We start from the raw sequence: 19,311 nt of genomic DNA, 5'->3' as shown, positions 1-19,311 counted from the left end.
TTTGTTTCTCTATCTTGTGCCTGGGATCCAGCATTAGTTACAGAGTAAACAGTATTTTCCAAAGACTGACAGGGTCAGCTGCTCGGAGAATGTGGCCGGTGACCTCCCTGATGGATGGCCGTCCTGCAGGCTGCTTCCAAGTCAGTTGAAAGGTAAGCGTTCTTTCTGTATAAGGGCATACTACCTTGGAACGTGTTTCAGTTTCCACTGATAAAGCTGAAAGTATATCCTGGGTATATGCACACTGTCAAAGGGCAGAGCACCGTGACTTTGGGGGCAAAGTGATTTGTCATGTTCACACAACAACAGCTAAGCTGCTGGGGTTAGGGGAGAAGTGAGTGATTGTGTAAAATCTCATTGCTTTGCTTAGCTGCAAAGGCACAGGAAAATTGAAATCCAGAAATCCTTTCTGATGTGAGAAACACACTGGAATTCTAATATTCAAAAAGTAAAGGCTTTCATCTTTGAATCTTTTTTCCTGAAATCTTGTTAACTTAACCTGGCTGTTGTCTTCACTCCTGAGACAGCAATGGTGTGTTTGTGTGTGTGTGTGTGTGTGTGTGTGTGAGAGAGAGAGAGAGAGAGAGAGAGAGACACTAACTGACTACTGGGAAGTGTATTAACTATTCAGAGGGCCTGCACATATAGTGTATATATTTGTGTATATATAAATATTTGTGCATATGTAAATATAGTGTATATACTATATATATGTGTGTGTATGTATGTATATGTGTGTATATATATATATATATATATATATATATATATATATATATATATATATACCGTATAAATAATGTATATTGTAGGTGCTGAGTATAGCACAGTTGAGAAAATGAAACTTGCTGGACTTGGATCCCGGGCTGATTTTTTTCAGCTTATGTGTTACAGGCTCTGGAGATAAGGATTTCGTTTCATATCAGAATCGTTGCTCTTGTCAGTGTTGATTGGTATTAGTATTTGTTTTAAAAACCTCTCATTTTATTTTTCAATAAGTTTTGATAAAAGAATTACATTTTTCAGTTGCACACATTAAAAAAGATAACAGTTTTCCAAGTTCTCACAGCTCTCGCTTAATTGAAATATTTTCTAATGCTCCAAACAAATGCTCTACCATCAAAGGTAATTTTGTAAAGAAAATATTCTTTTCCTTCCGTTGACTAAAATGTCTTGCCTAGAATCATTTAAAAAATATGGCCCAGAACCAAAATAAGGGATCAAATAGTATCAGAAGTCAAAAATATCATATTCATGTAGAAAAGGTTTGTGTTTCATTGAAGACTGGTAATTACAAAGGTACAAATTTGTTAAGCTGTCATTATCATAATTATCATATAATGATATTTTGGGGTTTGCTTTTGTGTCCATTTGGCAGCTTCCACTTTTAAAAAATGTTTATTACATAGTGACAAATTCAACTTTAAGAAATTCCTCTGTAGACATTATCTTTTCACAAGCTATGAGCATGTACCTCTGGCCTGCAGAAGCCATAAAGGGGTTTACAAATGGTGACAGTGGGAGGTTAAAGTCTTTGGGTCTTTGCCTATTTGCCAGATGCACAGACAGACTGGAAGATAAGAGTCAGAAGGATTTTCTAGAATAAGAGTTCACAACTGCTGCCTGAGGGTTCACAGTGGCCAAAGCTGATAAACAGACTCAGGCAGGGATGCTGGGAAAACCAGGGAATTCTGGGGGCCGGTCTCTGTGTTTTGTTTTTCACTGTCACCCCTCCCCCTCATCCCATTGGACCATCAAACAGAGCCCCCTAGAGACATAGGCATACATTTGGAACCAAAAGCAACACCAACAGGTCCAAAGTTAGCTGTTTGAGTGAGATAAGTTCTCAGCACTGGGTGTAGTTGGAATTGCATTTGGTGTTTGAGTGCCACAGGAAACACAACCCCGGGGTGGGACGCGGGTGGTTCTTGGGACAGGATATGGCACCTGGAGGCATGCGCTGAGTGCAGTGTCCTGGATCACTACTAAATGAGTGTGGGGTTACATGGGCTTTTGACTTGACTGTGGAGAGCACGTAGGTCTGGGAAATGCTGTGTAGAATAATAAGAAACCCATATAAAAGGTGTTCCTTGTCTCAGAAGAGGATCCTATCTTAATAAAAAGATATTTATCCTTGGCGCATACAATGAGGAAGATCTTCAGTTGTCTACACCATGCTCTGCAGACTTGTCATTCTTTTAAAAAGAAGACAGCATTTGTTTTTCATGCCTCGTGGGTGTCTACCTGCCTTGTGACATTTCAGCAGCAGAGCATTTATCTGTGCCTTTGTTGTGGAGATGAAAGATTCTTTAAATGGCAAGTGTGGGGAAGTTACCACTATTAAACCAAACCAAACAAAACTATATTTAACTCTTGGATCCAGTAGATGAACAAGTCATTTTAATGGCTGCAAACTCTACTTTCCCCCAGTTTTTGAATATGAGCACAAAACCTGAGCAGCTGAGATTTCCTCATCCCCACAAGGCATATGGTGATGATGCAAAGGAATGGAGTGAGGTGGCGGTGTCTTGAAGCAAATATCATTTGCTGAGGGTCATTTTTTTCACTTTTGAATGAAATTCTTGCTGCCATACTGTAGAGTAGATTTTAATTTCCTGTTTGGAGCGACCCATTGCTCATATTATATTCCTGGGGAAAAATCATAAATTCCCATCTTAGAGAGGAATTATAGATCTTCCTCTGTTTATCTTTTTAAATAATACCTTCATTGAACTATAAGTCACATACCATAATATTCATTCTTTCAAAGTATACATACAGTTAAGTGCTTTTTAACATATTCAGAGTTATGTAGTCATCATCATTATCTAATTTCAGAATATTTTCATCACCCTCAAAAAACCCATCCCTACCCACCAGCAGTCACTCCACAGTCTGCTTTTTCCCCTCAACCTCCGGCAACCATTATCTATTTCTATGGATTTTCCTATTCTGGACGTTTCATATAAATGAATCATAATATGTGACTTTTTGTTACTAGCTTCTTTCACTTCAAGGTTCATCCACATTGCTGCATGTATCAATACTTCATTCCTTTTTATTGCTGAGTAATATGCTTCTGTATGATATATTCCATTTCATGTGTTGATAGACATTTATGTTTTCACTTTTTGACTATTATGAATAACGCTATCATGAACATTTGTTTACAAGTTTTTGTATGAACATATACAAAACTTCTAGGTATATACCTAGACGTACAATTTCTGGATAATATCGTAACTCTGTATATAAGGTTTTGAGGGACTCCCACACTGTCTTCTAATGTGATTGTTCCACTTTATAACCACCAGCAATGTACAAGGATTTCATTTACCCACATCCTTGCCAATGCTTGTTACTGTCTGTTTTGATTTTAGCCATCCTAGTGGGTGTGAAATGCTGTCTCATTGTGGCTTTGATTTGGGTTCCTTAATCACAATTTTGTTGAACAGCTTTTCATGTGCCTGTTGGCCATTTGTTTGTCTTCTTTGGAGAAATGTCTATTCAAATCCTTTGTCCATTTCAAAAATTGGGTTTATTTGTCTTTTTTTATTGTTGAGTTGTAAGAGTTCTTTATGTATTCTGGATACAAGTCTCTTATCAGATAAATGATTTGCAAATATTTTCTCCCATTCTCTCTGTTAATTTTTTTGCCACATTTGTTAGGACTTTGATACTATATTTGAAGTGAACATTTTTTTCCTAGATAAACTTCACGAAGCCCGGGGAAATAATGGCATGCACTTCCACCCAGAACCTGCTTGATGGTAGACACTGTGTGAAGTTCTTTGTACCTGTTACATTTTAATTTTTGTCATAACATTAAGAGGTGGATATCATTCTTTTATTAAAGGGAGAGGGCACTGAAACTCTGAGAATTAATTTGCTCAAAGTGACCCAGCTAGAAAGTGGCAGAATCTGCAAATAAGTTCAATTCTTCCTGCTTCCTGAGTCTATTTATTTCTCCTTTACTCTAATGGTTAATGTTTTGAGTAAGATAAGTGAGCAATCCTTATTGTATTCATCTATAGTATGATTTGCATTGGATAAACATGCCTTTTATTCCTGTGTTTCCTACCAAAAGTCTTTTAAATAGTAGTGCATTAAATGTCTTATCACATCCATTTGATACATATCCCTCATCTCCCTCCCCCTCCTTCCCTTCCTCCCTCTTTCCTTCTTCGCTTTTTCCTTTCCTTCCTCTCTCTCCTGCCCTCTTTCCTTTACAAGTCCTTTATTTAGTCCTTATTACATTCTAAGTGCCTGGATAAAGTAGTGAATAAAGCACCCTCTGGTGCTTATACAGTAGTAGGAGAGATGAACTGCAAATAAATATTAGATATGTATAAACTTCAAATATCATGTGAAATAATAGACTGCCAGAGGTGATAAGAGCTATGAAGGAGAAAACAGCAAATGAGTGGACAGAGGGTTTGCTATTTTAGATGGTCACTGGGGAAGCTCTGGATGAAGGGAGAATGGAGCCACGTGACTCTGGGGAGAGTGTTCTCCGGTCAGGGGAAGGAGACGGGTTTGTCGTGATTGATGAACAGGAAGGAGACCCATGTAGCTCATCTCTTCTGTTGGACCAGCAAGTGGACAAGGGCTTGCTTTTGCATGGGCATGATCTTACCTAAGAAATCTCTTGTCCCTAAAACATATGTAAAATATATTTAAGCATATCTCTGTACACGGATGGAGTAAGTGGTCCTCACCATACAGTGCTGGGGCTACAGACCCACTTGCCCTGTTGTGCCTGGGATGAGATTACTTGTTCAGAGGTGCTGAAGTGCCCAGTGGGTAGGTACTTGGGCCAGGGGGCTTGAGTGCCAGCTATTGGCTGTGTAACTGTGTCTTCTTTTTTCAACTATAAAATGGGTGCATTAATTTGCTAGTGCTGCTAGTCTGTTAAGTCACAGACTGGGTGACTTAAAGAACAAAAATATATTTCCTCACAGTTCTGGAGGCTAGATGTCCAAGATCAAGGTGTCAGCAGGGTTGGTTTCTTCTGGGGCTCTCTCCTTGGCTTGGAGATAACCATCTTCTCCCTGTGTCCTCACATGGTCTTCCCTCTGTGTGTATTTTTGTCCTAATCTCCTCTTCTTACAGGGACACCAGTCATATTGGATTAGGCCCCCAGCCTTATGACTTCATCTTAAATTAATTACCTCTGTAAAGACCCTATCTCTAAATATAATTTTATTCTGAGAGGCTGGGGGTTAGGACGTCCACGTATGAATTTTGGAGGGAACACAATTCATCTCATAACAATGAGGAAAATAGTAGTATCTACCTAGAAGTGTTTAACAAACACTAGAAAGAAGTAGGCAGAATAGTATCTACCTTCTAGAAGTGGTTTGGAGAATTAATTGAGGTAATATATGGAAAGTCTTAAAGCCGCTCCTGGCACATGGTGAGTCCTATGGGACTGTACTATGTAAGAGTGCTATTATATCTTATTTATATCCAGTCACGTTTACATTGTGAGTTTGTTGGGGAAGAAAAGTAGAGATTGTATCTTTTCACTTTATTATTGTTTTTATTTATTATTTTTTAAAAATCTGCCTGAATCTAGGGTAATCTTCACCCATTATGTATACTTAGTACATGTTTGTTGAATTAAACTTTCCATCCCTCCCACTGGCACTGGCATGTCCCTGTCATTATACCTGTTATCTTCTCCTTCTCCAATCAGCTCTGCATCCTACCATCCCCCTACTCCCAACTGGATCCTGAATTTCACCTTCCGGCATTACACTAGCAATAACTGTTTCCTTTTGCAGCCATAGCATGCCTTTTTTGTTCCTAGAGAGATTTTGGAAGTTCCCTTCACATAAAATTTCAACTCGTGCCTTGATTTTGACATATACCAATCTTGCCTGCTATTCGGCCTATAAGACTTCATTGCAAACGTATTAGGACAACATGTGTGATTCCCTTTCTGGAACTCAGAGGTGAGCCAAAGAGGGAAGCCCCTTTGGCCCATAAGTCTGATAGACCTTTTCTGAATTCTCATCCTGAAACAGGGCTAGCTAGGTTTATTTCTACTAAATGTTTCACTTCTGGAATCCTCAGCCCTTCCATCCTGATGCAGAATAAGCTCTAGAACAACCCTGCCTGGCAATAGAGAACCAGCTGTAATCATGCTAAAGGACAGAGCCTCATAACTCATTTCCTAAAATGTTTCCTAAAAGTGGAGGGAAAACCGATAGGAAATTTGAGATACGATCACAAACATTTGTGAAAATGATGTTTGAAAAGGCTGAGAGACTAGGCCACTGTAGAGATCAGTCTTAGCTTACTCTGAAAGCCATTTTTATTTTTTATTGCCATTCACATATGTAGTTTGCTGCAAAAAAACCAAAAAACCAAAAAAACTCGGAGAGTTAATTACCATCATGCCATACAGTTAATTTTCTTTCTAGCATGTAACAATTTCTAAAGAATTCTGAGAACATTTGTTCCATTGGAAAAATGAATTTCATCTTCTCTGTCATAACTTTGTTCCCAGTAGAAAAGCCAGGATTATGAAGAAAAAATCAGTTTTGTGAAGGAAAACACTTTCCTTTCATGAAGTTTCTAAATATAATTTGCCCACTTTTCATGGAATAAAACTGAAACCCGTTGAATATATGTGTTGTGTGCCTGAATAGTTTTAATTAGTTATCCTTTGCACTTCCCTTTAAGTGATTTTTAAAGTTTTGAGCTACAAAATAATGCATAAATGTCTAGACTAGCGGGACCCAAATTGGAATTTGAAAGAATGGGACTGGCTGATTCATATTTGCTATATGACCATCACATTTGTCCTTTTAAAATTGATTTATCAGGCCCATATTCTAGAGTATATTTTATTGTGCTGCAATGGCTACTAATGAATTCTTTGATAGTGGCTTTTTGTCACAGACATCTTTCTTGACTCAGGTAACCTAACGTGTTGGGATAGTCTCCTGTTGGAGAGTTTGCTTTTACATCAAGTGACATTTATCATTATCTAAGGCCAGCTGCCTGACTTCTCTTCAGTGCTCTGTTTATGTGGTTTGAACATCTATAAATGGAAACACTAGCTAACCAGAAATTATCGCCAGGGCTTTCTGATAGTGTCCTGGGCTCTCACAAGTTGGAATGTCCTGCAATATCTAACACGTAAGCACGTCACATCATTTTCTAGACAGAATCGGAATCTCACTTTTTCTGTCTCTCTCTCTCTCATTCTCTTTCAACATGGAATTTGAAAAAAATGAAAAAGGAAGCTTATTAAACCAGAATTTAGAGCAGAAACTGACGGTAAGACTGGTGAGATTTCACAAACACAGCTTTATGATATGACTGATGGAGTAAAAATCAGCTGTCATAGTGTGGAAAAGTTGTACCAGGCAGCCTATGTTTCCATGTTTTTCTGGTCAACAACCTTGAAATGAATGAATTTCAAGGGCTTTACTGAAAGCAATGTAATAAAATTATTAATGCGTTGTCATTACCAGAATGTGGGCAAATTTGATTTAGTTAATGATGTGGTTTATCTCCATTTTTAAAACCAGAATCCACTTATTTTGAGCGCTTGTTGTGATTGTCTCAATACTGGGAGATTATTGTCTTTACTGATATGAGGTTTAACGAATGTTCAAAGCCCAGTTTGTCTCAGAGATACCAGGAATATATGTCAGGGGAAATATAAGAATTATGGACTGTTTTAATGTTTTATGGAATAAGTTAATGATCTTCTGGTGTAAGGATGAAGTTTACTCTTCAAAAAGTTTTTAGTTTTTGGCTATAAAAGTTGTAAAAGTAGCTTTACCTTGATGTTAAGAAATTCAATGTCAATGAACATAGTGGTCACTTCTATTTGCTCAAACATAAAATATACTGTAACCTAGAGTAGAATGTATTGTTCATGGTCCACTTGATGAGTATAGGAGACTAATTATGTTTGTAAAGTTACTGTGGCTTCAGAGTTAATGTTAGAACAGGGCCGGCTAATTTTAAAAGCAGTGCAAGTAGCAAAAAGTAAAACCATATTGGGTTTAAGACCGTGGCTTCTTAAACTCGTGAGACTGCATTGTTCTGGATTTCTGACGTTCAGATGTATGCACTAGTAGTGATATTCTTGAAAGATAGAAAGAAGAACCATACTGGGTTGTAAACTCTTAAAGGTGTATTAGAATTTCAAGGTCTTGAAGAAATACATTGGATAAAATACAACCTTTTCTTAAAGGATTCGGGTCATTTTGAATATCGACTGTGGACCTCTATTCTGGGTGGTTGTTTAAACATGTCGTGGCCATAGACTACTTTGCTTTTTGACTGTTTTGAAAAGCCATGTGTTATTTTAGAGCTAACCAGGGGTTTTGAGTCAGAAAGATCTGGTGCGAATTCTCACTCCATAACTTCTAAATGTAGGACAATGGGATTTTGTTTAAGCTTTTTGAATCTCAGTTAACTTACTTGTTGATGGGGAGCAGTAATACCTAATTTGAAGGCTGTCATGAGCATTAAAAACTATAATGTATGTGAAGTCCCTCAGCTGAGACTGATGTTTTCAAACTGTTTCTGGCCTGACTTACTTAGCAAGTACGTACCCAGGGTTTGTTTATATAGAAAGAGAAGGCTGAAATGCATTTCAAAGTAAAGGGAAAACTCAGATATGTTAACCATAATGGCTTAGTGGTTATAAAACCTCTATGGAACCAGATAGAGGGTAAATAAAACACGAATAAGAGTTGCTATGAATTAGTGTGAAATTTGACCCAGAGCTCCCTGGCAATCTCTTACAGGAAGTTTTGCAAATAAACATAGTGGATATGGGGCACGTGAACAAAAGTGAAAATGATCTCTTGGTGTATAAAAATTTCACTGCCTGGGCGGTCACACATTCTGCATGCCAGACTCTACCTGGAACACATCTATGAATCTAGAAGTAAGCAAAATCCTCTCCTTAGAGGGAGTAGCTGCCACAGAATTCATGGACTTTACTCTGGAGGGGAAGCCTAGGCCTGGCCTCTGATTAATTTCCAGAAGACTGGAGGAAAATCTGGGGCCAATCAAAAGGCACCAGAATATCCAATCTGTACTGAGCAGAAACTGTTCTCAGGGAGGGAGGGAACACAGTAAATAAAGTTCAGTACTTGGGGAAGTTACCTGTACAGATAAATAGGTAAATAATAAGTAAATAATAAGTAAAATTCAGGCAAGAAATTCTGACTATGCTTTGAACTCTTACTTTTAGATTATTAAATGTGTCAACAAAGAGTTTCACTTACATTGATCTTCAACTGAAATTTCTTAACGAAAAGGAACAATTCATGTATTAACATAGTAAAAATGGTCATGCACTTCAGGGCATTCTGACATCATAATGGTTTCTTTCTCTAAAAGATGATAAGAACAAATAGATCTCACACACAAGTCTAATTTTTCTATCACATTAGTATAATATATCTCAAGAGACAATTCTATCTCCCAAGCAATAAATGTTCAGTAAGTATCACAAAAATAATGATAATGAGAAGGGTATTGCATCCAACTCATTTTATATTGATGCTCATTAGAAGCAAATTAACATAGTAGTCAATTGCTGAGTATCATCAATATTGCTTTTTTGAGTAAAAGTAACTCTCTGAGATTGAGAAAGAAATTTGTCATCTGACAGGTTTTTTAAACAGGATGTATCTAACATAAGAAGATAAAAACTTGTAATTTAAATAAAATTCTATCTTTAATATTTAAAAATTTTTTGACTTATTTTAAATTTGAGGGTGAAAGACTTATCTGATGCCATGCAGATTTCCTTAGGATCTCACAAAAAGCATTCTTCTCAATTTTAGGAAAAGAGAATCCTGCCACTTTTAAATACAATGAAAGAGAAAAGACACTGAAGATAAAACTATGGGTAAAATATAAAAACACAAAGTATACATTTAAAAATTCTGTGGTAATTCAGTGAACGGTAGCACTTTAAGGTTATATTAGTTATCAATTCATAGGTTCATTAATACAGATAAAATTAATTATTTTCTAAGAAGAGATCTGTTAGCAAATAAAACACAGCTCTGCTGTTTTGGTTATAATTCCTGTTGTTATTAACTGATGACAAGTTTGAGTTTTGTTTGGAGCATCTTCAGAGATGCAACCTAGTGTCTATTAGGTAGGATTGTCCTCAGAAAGAAACAAAAAGGAGGCTTTCAGATCAATACACATTCCTGAATGCCTAGTTGGAACAAGACAGGTACTAAGGGCTGCAGCAGAACATGCATGATAAAGAAAGTCTTGGCCATCAAGGAGATTATTGTTTTGATTTTTTTTTAGTAGATTATAAAAGAATAATGGTAAGTTTTAGTAGCTTAGACATATTCTAAGTGTACAAAACAAAAACATTCCAAATTATTTTTTCTCACATAGACTAGGGACAGCAAGATTATAATTACCCATCAGAATATCTTAGTAATGGGAACAATTGTAAAGCATTTTATGCAATAACATATTTCATTTCATTATAAATGTCTACTGTTGGAGGAGGTCATGGGGAGGACATGACCTCTGGTTGACCCAAGAGCAGGACCCAGGCAGTGGAATTCTCCTCACCCTTCCCCTGTCCTTAGAATGTGCATTCTGCCCACAGTTCCCACCGTGAGAGCTGTTCCAAGGATGTAGCCTTGAGAGGAACGTGACGCTGAGACCAGCTGGGTGGTACCATCAGACTGAACCCAGTTATGACCTCTCTATAAACTCTTAAGATTCTGGCAACTGATCCAGGGGATCCAATCCTCTTGCTGATGCCTGAGACAAGCCTGGTATATAAGTTCCCTGCTTATTAAACCTGCTACCCACCAATCTGGAGTGTCTCCCTCTTCTCCAGTCTCTCCTTGCCCTCCCTGCATGGGGACCAATTTCAAATTTCACCCAGAAAGCTCCCAAGGCTTCAAACCAACATCTATATATCTATTTTTCTAACTGTATCTAACTAGGGTCCCTGGTAACAGGTACTCAGTAGGTGCTGACATACCTGAAAAAAAAAGTGTATACTGCTGATGTTTTTGGTGAGTTATCTAGATATTATTTTCAGTATAGCTTGAGTGTTGTTTCTGATCTATACATAATTCCAGACAAGATAGCATCACATAATAAAATAAGTGGTAAATTTAGGGTTGTCATTCTCTGGAGGTAAGGTACTGAATCTCTCTATCTTTATATCATAATTGATTGCCTTAAATCCTTAATAAACTAATTTTGGTGATGACCAAAATGAAGGGAAATGAAAACAAATGAATGAACAATGTGACATCTCCTTTTCTTTGACATTTGATTATTTATTTTGAAAACGTTCTTCCATTTCTTTGCATTTGTAAGAGTGGATCAATGACTCTTGCTATGTTCTGGATTTTACTGAGAAAGTTGCCTTGGATGTCCATTGTGTCTGATCATTTTGATGGTAGAGGATGTGGGTTAATTTGTTCCCAAACCTTAACTCCCCTATGCTGCTGGCTCATTTGTTTTTATGGGTGGCACCATCATGGAGCTTGGTAGGCATTTGGGCATCTCTAAAAATGCAACTGGTCTCTCGGGCATGTCTGTGGTGCCTACTAAGCATTCTATACCCCTATTTGGCACCCCTGCCAAGATGGCCTATTCGTCATCAGTATATTTTGAATTCACTATTCCCTTTTCTCCAGAGAGGGCCAGAGCTCTGTAATCAGTTGACACCTAGCATACTCTGTGGAAATAATTATTTTCAAAAAACAGATGGGCAGTAATGAACACGATTTTATAGTAAATGCCTCAATAAGCATCCCTCGACTGGAAGGCAAACAGGAAACTCAGAACTAGGGTTCTCTGAATTTCTGAGCTCAGTGTCACTTCTGAATTTTTAGTAAGATCAGTTACGTTGTTCCCATGACTTAAGGGGATAAGAACTCTCTGAGAACTCAGTAAAGGCGATATAGGCTTGATCAGTCTGTACCAGGTATTCAGGAGTTCATTGATTAAGACATGCTCTCCAAAGCACTGAAACAGCCCTCAAGCATTATGAGTAGTAAGAAGAGTCTGGTTTCACCCTGGCTGAAGATACATAGTTGCAAAGAGTAACCATGAATCCTGATCATTTGGCAGATCAAAGTGAAAAACTAAATAATGGCTCTTAAAGCACTCTTTCATAAGAAATAATCCCACTCTAACCTCTCTCTGTCCTCCTCTCTATAGAGTTAGTAACAAATGTTTAAAAATTCCTGAAGAATATATAGCATGAAATAAAAAAAGGAGGGAAGAGACGAGATGCCACGATGGTGGTGGATCACAGGAATCAATGGGAAATCTACTAAGCAGTGGGAATAGAGTCTTAATGGGCATCATTGCAGAATGAGGTGAGACTGGGAAAATGATAAGTTAGGGTAGGAGAGGACATGCAGGTGTCCTGAGGACTATCCTACCATATCTATGAAAATAGGAACAGAGAACCTAAGCCTGTGTGTGTGTGTGTGTGTGTGTGTGTGTGATTGTATGGTGCTGAAGACTTCTTATTCCAAAGAAGAGGCCTTCTTCCCTCTTCCTAAGTGTCATCTGGTGTGGTGAAAAGCATGTTGTACTTGAGTCTAGGACCAGTATTTGTGGAAAAGTTGTTTGCGTGGCTTTTGACAAATCACTTAACCTTTGGTGTCCTTATTTACGAGGTGAGAGGCTGGGTTGGATTTTCCAAGATTGCTACTCTATCTAAAACTTTATGAGTCTGTAGAAAAATACCCTTTGGCTGTGTGCTGATTAAATGCTTGCCATACCAAACAATGCCTCTTTATACAAACATTGAAATAATTTATATTTTTATGTCATCACTGACCGAATGTAAAATGTAAAATAGAAGTCCTCGTGATTAGATTAAACCTTCCTTGCAGTAGGAAGTTCACACTTCAGTACTCACGAATTGAATTGCATATATTTTCGATGTTTTCACTGAGAAATGAGAAATGACAAAGATTTGAGAAGAATTGAGGACTGAATCATGGAGGAAAATTATGGAATAGATGGAGAAAGAAGCATGTAAATGCCTCAATATTAATATTGAGATATTATCAAAATAAGGCATTCTATTTTCTTACGATATATCATAAAATAAAGTGGACATTTTATTTTCATCGGGAATAACAATTTAGAAAATATGAGTTCTGTGTTTTAAATGTTATTTCTAAGATGGTTTGTTTAGGGCATATTCATTCCCTTTTGTAGTTCTCGCTGCTCCCTGCAATGTGCCTGACACAGATAACTTGGTCCCTTTGCAACTCTAATTTTAGTCTCTTTTGCAACTCTAATTTTAGTCCCTTTTGCATCACTGAGGTTGGGGAAAAAGTAGATTGCACACGAATGGCAAAATCCTAGTCACCCGTATGATTTTTCTTTTTCCTTGAAGAAAAAAATGAGGGCTGTGCCTGTTAGAACCCAGGGAGGGGAGGTGAAGAGTAAAGTGAAACTGATGAGGATCCAGATTTATACCTTATGGTTCACATGAAGTTCTTGAAGCCATCCAGTCTTTTGAAAACCACTGCTAATTAAAGCAGTGTCTGCTGATAATGTAAGTCTGAGATGCACTGTTTGAATGGATCTTTTGCTAAAGCTCTGTGTGATGGTGAGTAACAGAAGAGGGATGGATGACAGGCTTTAACCGAGCTGTGATTTCACAGTGACATTTATAATAGCCTGTATGTGTGGTGAGATAGTTTCTAGGTTCTCATTGTGGGAATTACAGTGACTTACCTAGCTAGTTCTGTTCTGAGTATGGCTCCCCCCAGGAAATGACAAATAGACTGCTGTATTAGTGATGGAATTATATTTGAGAGCCATGGGCTTTATTTTGCTATCTGATCTTCATAAAAATAAGAAGATTTTTTTAAATGACAAGAGAATGTATGTGGTTTAACTGCTGGTTTCTCTCTTTTATTTATAACCTATTTTTCTCAAGGGTCCTCTCATCAATTTCCTTTTCAGTTAGTGGGCGTTTCCTTGTATGGGTAGCTTCTGGGGAAGACATCACTGCAGATTGTTCTCCGAAACAAGCTGCATGTCAGGATGTAGCCATTCAGAGACCACTTCATGTTCTTAAATACTGACTTGATGACATTTATTTTTGGAGCAGATGAGAGAGCCCATAGGATTGCTTTCCTGAACCTGGTATAATTTCCTGGGATATCACATCGTCATGGGGAAGCTGAATGAGAAAATGTCAACATGAATTAATAAGCTTATCACAGGGAGTGGGGAGCTCTTTTAGAAAGTGTGAAGGAAATATGGAAAATCAAGTGTTTCCGTTTCTGTTTTGTTTTTCCAGTGGAGCTCAGCTTTCAATCTGGGAATTCCTGTATGTTTTGTTGTTCTATTTGCTTCTCCTTATTTATTCATTCATTCATTCATCCAGCCTGGAAGTCCTCTGCATGTAGCTTGCCGACCACGTGGCTGCCCGTACTCCTTTGCAGGGGGTGTGGAAGGAGAAGGGGGGATGGGTCTAAGAAACCTCCAATGAATTCTCTCCTTTGCAAATCTACTACAGTCATGCCCTGTGGAATTTGCCTTCCTTGACTCTTGTGCCTCCAGGGTTTGGAAAGGCATCTTTTAGGGTCCCTTCCTGCCTGCAGCTCTGCTTCATAGAGCAATACACTTCCATCCCCTTTTTATCTTCTAGAAATTTACAATATGGTCTTTCATGCTGATTGCCCTCCCATGCCAGATCTCTTATTGTTGTGGGTTTATTCTTTTAAATTCCTTTCCTCTCCTTTTAATGAGGGGCAGGGAAGGATGTGAGGGAAACTCCTGGGTTCCATCAGCCATCTTGAACCAGAAGACCCTTGACTTATTTTTAAAGCTCTTCCTCAATGCTTTGTGTTGGAAAATCTTTTCAATAGGTAGGGAGTGTTGGAAACATCCTGATTCTTCATTGAGAGAGAGGCATTATGTAGAAGTGTTGTATAAGCTATGGTACATGGCATGCCAAGAAATATTCTGAGCATATAACTGAAAGAATTATGCTGTTTCTAAAACTTTGAAAATTGAAAATTAAGAAAGTTATAGTTTTGACCCGTCTTCTTTGTGCCATAGTGATCATGATGGTTAAATTCAGGGACTCTGTGGTGAGGACTCTTGTGTGTTCAACCTATGTCAACCTATGTCAGCTTCAGTTTCCTTATCTTGCTCCAAGAACAGGTTGTGTTTACAATTCCCTTGTGAAAATTAAGTACTATGAAAAATAGTGATTAATTAGATATTTTCAGATACCAGGAACCTCTACCACTAGCAGTTATGTTTAACAAGATGCTTAGGATGTCAATAAAATCTGCACTATTCTTTGAGGATTACTATGTTTATTTTTGAGGAGTTTATATTTTGCTAAGATTCATTTTCTCTTTCTACCAAATACCAATGCTGCGAGGTAGATTATCCCTAACATACTCTGCCGTATAAATTGTAGACTCTGGATGAAGTACAGCGTATCTATTCTGGAGATATCTAGAATCCTTGTGCATTTGGCTTTGGTTTGTTTTTATACTACTTGAGATGTAAAACAGATCGTTTTTTGTTTCCTATGTATTTAAGGTCCTAGGTAAAATTTTAGGATGATACTTACCCCTCACCTTCCCCCCCTTCCCCCCTTTCCCTTCTCTCCTTCTCCTTCTCCTCCACTCCTCCTCGTCTTCTTTCACTCCTCTCCCCCTCTTCCACCTCCCCCTCATCATTTTTCTCGTCATCCTGTCCTCCCACTTCTCCTCGTCCTCCTCCTTTCTACCTTCTTCTTCTTTGTTTTTGGATGTCCAAATGTTCCAAATGTTCCAGCACCATTTATTGGAAAGGCATATATACTCTAATTATCAACAATAGAAAGAATCCCACGTATTATAGATTCTCTTTATCACCAGGGATACATTTCATCATCTCAACAACAGCCACACATACTACTAATACTTATATATTTTTGCTATGACCTAGGCATCACTGTTTATACACACACACACACACACATATATGATGTATAGCTCTACACAATAACCCCCAAAATTGATATTATTTCTGTTCTAGTTTTATGTATGGGGAAACCAAGGTAAGAGAAATTAGATACACAGTTAGTAAATGGTAGAGCTCATTTCAAATCCAGGCTGTCTCCAAGTCCATGCACTCAACTACCATATCATGTTGCCTCTAAACTCAATTTTCTTTATGGTTAAATTTGCACAAGAATACATTTGGGATAAATTTATGTAACAACTTATTTGCTTTCTAATTAGTGTTTGGGTCCAAATAACAAATAATGCTCCTATAGGAACACTAAAAATGATGGACTGAAACATTAGTTTAATTAAAGACTCAGATGGACATGATTACTGTTTTAGAAAGATTATAGGAAATATTTTCTGAATGAGGCATTTGCAATATTTTGCAAGTCTGAACTTTATAAGAACTTACTTTGAGATATCCTTCTACCTGAAACTTTATAACTTTAAAGAATGACAAGATAGTTTCAGGGGAACTTTTCTCACTTTTATGACCAATCATTTTAATTTCCTCTATGGTACTATTGGTATTTATTTGTAAGTATCAGAGTTCTTTATGTGATGGACAGATTTTTTTATTCTTATTTAAACAGGTGACCATGTGATTTATTATTCAAACAGGGATCCTTTTGAGAGTAAAAGGGGGCCCTATTAATAATTACTTCATGACCACAGGCACTAACCAGGACTGTCCCAGACAAGCCAGGGCACATGGGCAGCCGATATTTAACTTACTCATGCATGGAGACCAGGGAATCAATGATTCCAGGGGTCAGGGATGGCTTCTAGACTCTTGAAGAGTTGAAAGCATTCTCTGACAGATAAATGTCATTTGCTTCTGTTCTTAGCAAAAGGACAACTTGAATCCACTTACTGACATTCTTTTTAAGAGCTTGAACTTAGCTTTCCTTTTTGTGTATCAGGTTATCTTGTGTGATGGAGACAGAGATGGTCTTTTATGTCATTGCTTCAGGGCTACAGAGTTAGTGGTGCAGTCATTGCCCTTGACCGTGAAGAGAGAGGGAGAGCTCAACCTAGTTTTCCTAAATGTTGGTTAATTTCACTTGTGAAATGAGAAGAATCCAGTAAGAGAAAGAGAAGGGCCATAAACAAATAGCTGCAGTTTTATCAATTTCCCAGTGGATAGAATATTATATCACTTTATCCAAAGGTGTGGAAGCATTTTGTTCAAAGGTGTAAATGGTATTCTTTTTTTCCCACAGCACCACAAATCTTGTCACGCTGTTACTAGGGAACATTAAATGTTGCTCTTTTCCTTGGCCTCTTGTTCTCTGAGTGAAGCCAAATAGAATTGTGGAAAGAATGAGGAAAGCTTGACCATCAATTTAATCATGGATGAGACAAGTCACTTAACTTCCCTGGGTCTCAATTTCCTTACCGGTAAAAAGAAAATATTAAACTGGATCATTTGAGGTTCTTCCCAGTTTTAATTTATGTGATTCTATGACCTCCTGGGAAGGTAGTGCTTAGATTCTTGAAAGTTCTGATGGACATACCATGCCTACATTTCATGCCTCACCTACAGAAAGGGGAAAATCCAAATCCTTCTGGGGTTTTTACAGCAGGGAATGACACTTGTACAAGTATATTTAATTGTTGAGGTTGAACCTTTAAAAGCATAGGTCTGTATACCATAAGAGAGCCATGTTATGAGGTCCCCATGCTGCAGTTAATAAGAATGGGCAATGTAGAAGAAGTATTGGGCAAAGATGAAAACATTTGCAAAAAAAGAACAGTTTATTGGTTTAAAAAAATGCCAGTTTCTCTCTCAGAATATTTGAGTTGGCTTAGCCCAGTGTACTTAGGGACAAAGGGATACTATACATGGTGGTGAAGAGCCCTGGCTTTACAGTCACACTGACATAATTCCTGGCTCTCAAGGTTCACTGTGTCATGTGGGGCATTTAACCTTGTCAAGTGTATTAACTTGTAATCAAGTTTATTAACTGCTTTAAATCTCAGACTCCTTGTCTGTGAAGGGAAGATAATAATAGCTCTCATAACAAAGGGTTATTGTTACAAATAACACATGTAAAAATCTTGATAACTATTTCCCTGTAATTCCAGCCAGTCGCTAAAGTTTTAATGGGAAGATTCTTAGGCTAATTTACTTGTATTAGGAGGGTAGTCTAAATAGGTGTTATAAGTAGACCCAAATATACTGACTTAACACTATGAAAATTAATTTTTCTCTCACACAACAGTCCTGGAAGGAGGGATGCAGGAAGAGAGGTTTCCAATGTGGTCCCCAGTGAGTACAGAGTAGAAACAGACACTTTGTTGTCAGGGCATCAGAGATGGGGGAGAAACACGCAGACCCTCTTGGGAGTGTGTGGATAATGCCAGGACTTACAAATGTTGTTTTGAGAGAGGAGGAAAGTGGTTGCTAGGGGTTGGGGCATGGGAGAAATTGGGAGAGATTGGTGACGGGGTACAAACTTTCAGTTATAAGGTGACTAGGGTCTGAGGATCTAGTGTATAACATGGTGGTTATAGTTGATAACACTGTATCATATAGTTAAAATTTGCTAAAAGAGTAGAACTTAAATGTTCTCACCAAAGGGAAAAAAAGATAAATAGGTGAGGTTCTGGAGGTGTTAATCAGGTTAATGGGGGGAATCATTTCACAATGTACACATGTATCAAACCATCACAGTGTACACTTTAAATATCCTACAATTTTATTTGTCAATTATAACTCAGTAGAGCTGGAAAAAATGTTCCTTCAGTGTTACCCTTTGAGAGTCACAGGGGCATAGTAAAAATTTGTGATTCTTACTGATCTTGTCCTTGGTTGACACACAAGGCAAGGAGTAATCAAAAAGTTTGGGCAGGGCTTCCCTGGTGGCGCAGTGGTTAAGAGTCCACCTGCCGATGCAGGGGACATGGGTTCTTGCCCCGGTCTGGGAGGATCCCACATGCTGCGGAGCAGCTGGGCCCGTGAGCCATGGCCGCTGAGCCTGCGTGTCCAGAGCCTGTGCTCTGCAATGGGAGAGGCCACAACAGTGAGAGGCCCGCATACCACAAACAAACAAAAAGTTTGGGCAGTCGCTTATATGTAGAATCTAAAATACGGTAGGGAGGGTGGCAGGGAGGGAGATGCAAGAGGGAAGAGATATGGGAACATAAGTATATGTATAACTGACTCATTTTGTTATAAAGCAGAAACTAACACACCATTGTAAAGCAATTATACTCCAATAAAGATGTAAAAAAAATAAAATAAAATGACTGTCAAAAAAAAATACAACACAAATGAACTTATCTA

The 19,311-nt window shown here is 38.0% G+C and overlaps 1 protein-coding gene across 1 annotated transcript in view; it reads left to right on the top strand.

The window, feature by feature from the left end:
• Positions 1–7,227: 7,227 nt before the first annotated feature.
• MLIP (muscular LMNA interacting protein) overlaps positions 7,228–19,311 on the top strand; it is a gene marked incomplete at both ends in the record, with an annotated part of 291,349 nt that continues 279,265 nt past the window's right edge. Inside the window, one exon of the mRNA XM_082637722.1 lies at positions 7,228–7,290. Coding sequence (XP_082493848.1) covers positions 7,228–7,290 — 63 coding nt within the window. The remainder of the gene's footprint in view (positions 7,291–19,311) is intronic.

This window comes from Mesoplodon mirus (genome assembly GCF_964341445.2).
Source record: "Mesoplodon mirus genome assembly, chromosome: 12".
NCBI lineage: Eukaryota > Metazoa > Chordata > Mammalia > Artiodactyla > Ziphiidae > Mesoplodon > Mesoplodon mirus.
The sequence above is the reverse complement of the archived record's forward strand: the minus strand, read 5'-3'. Positions and strand labels throughout refer to the sequence as shown.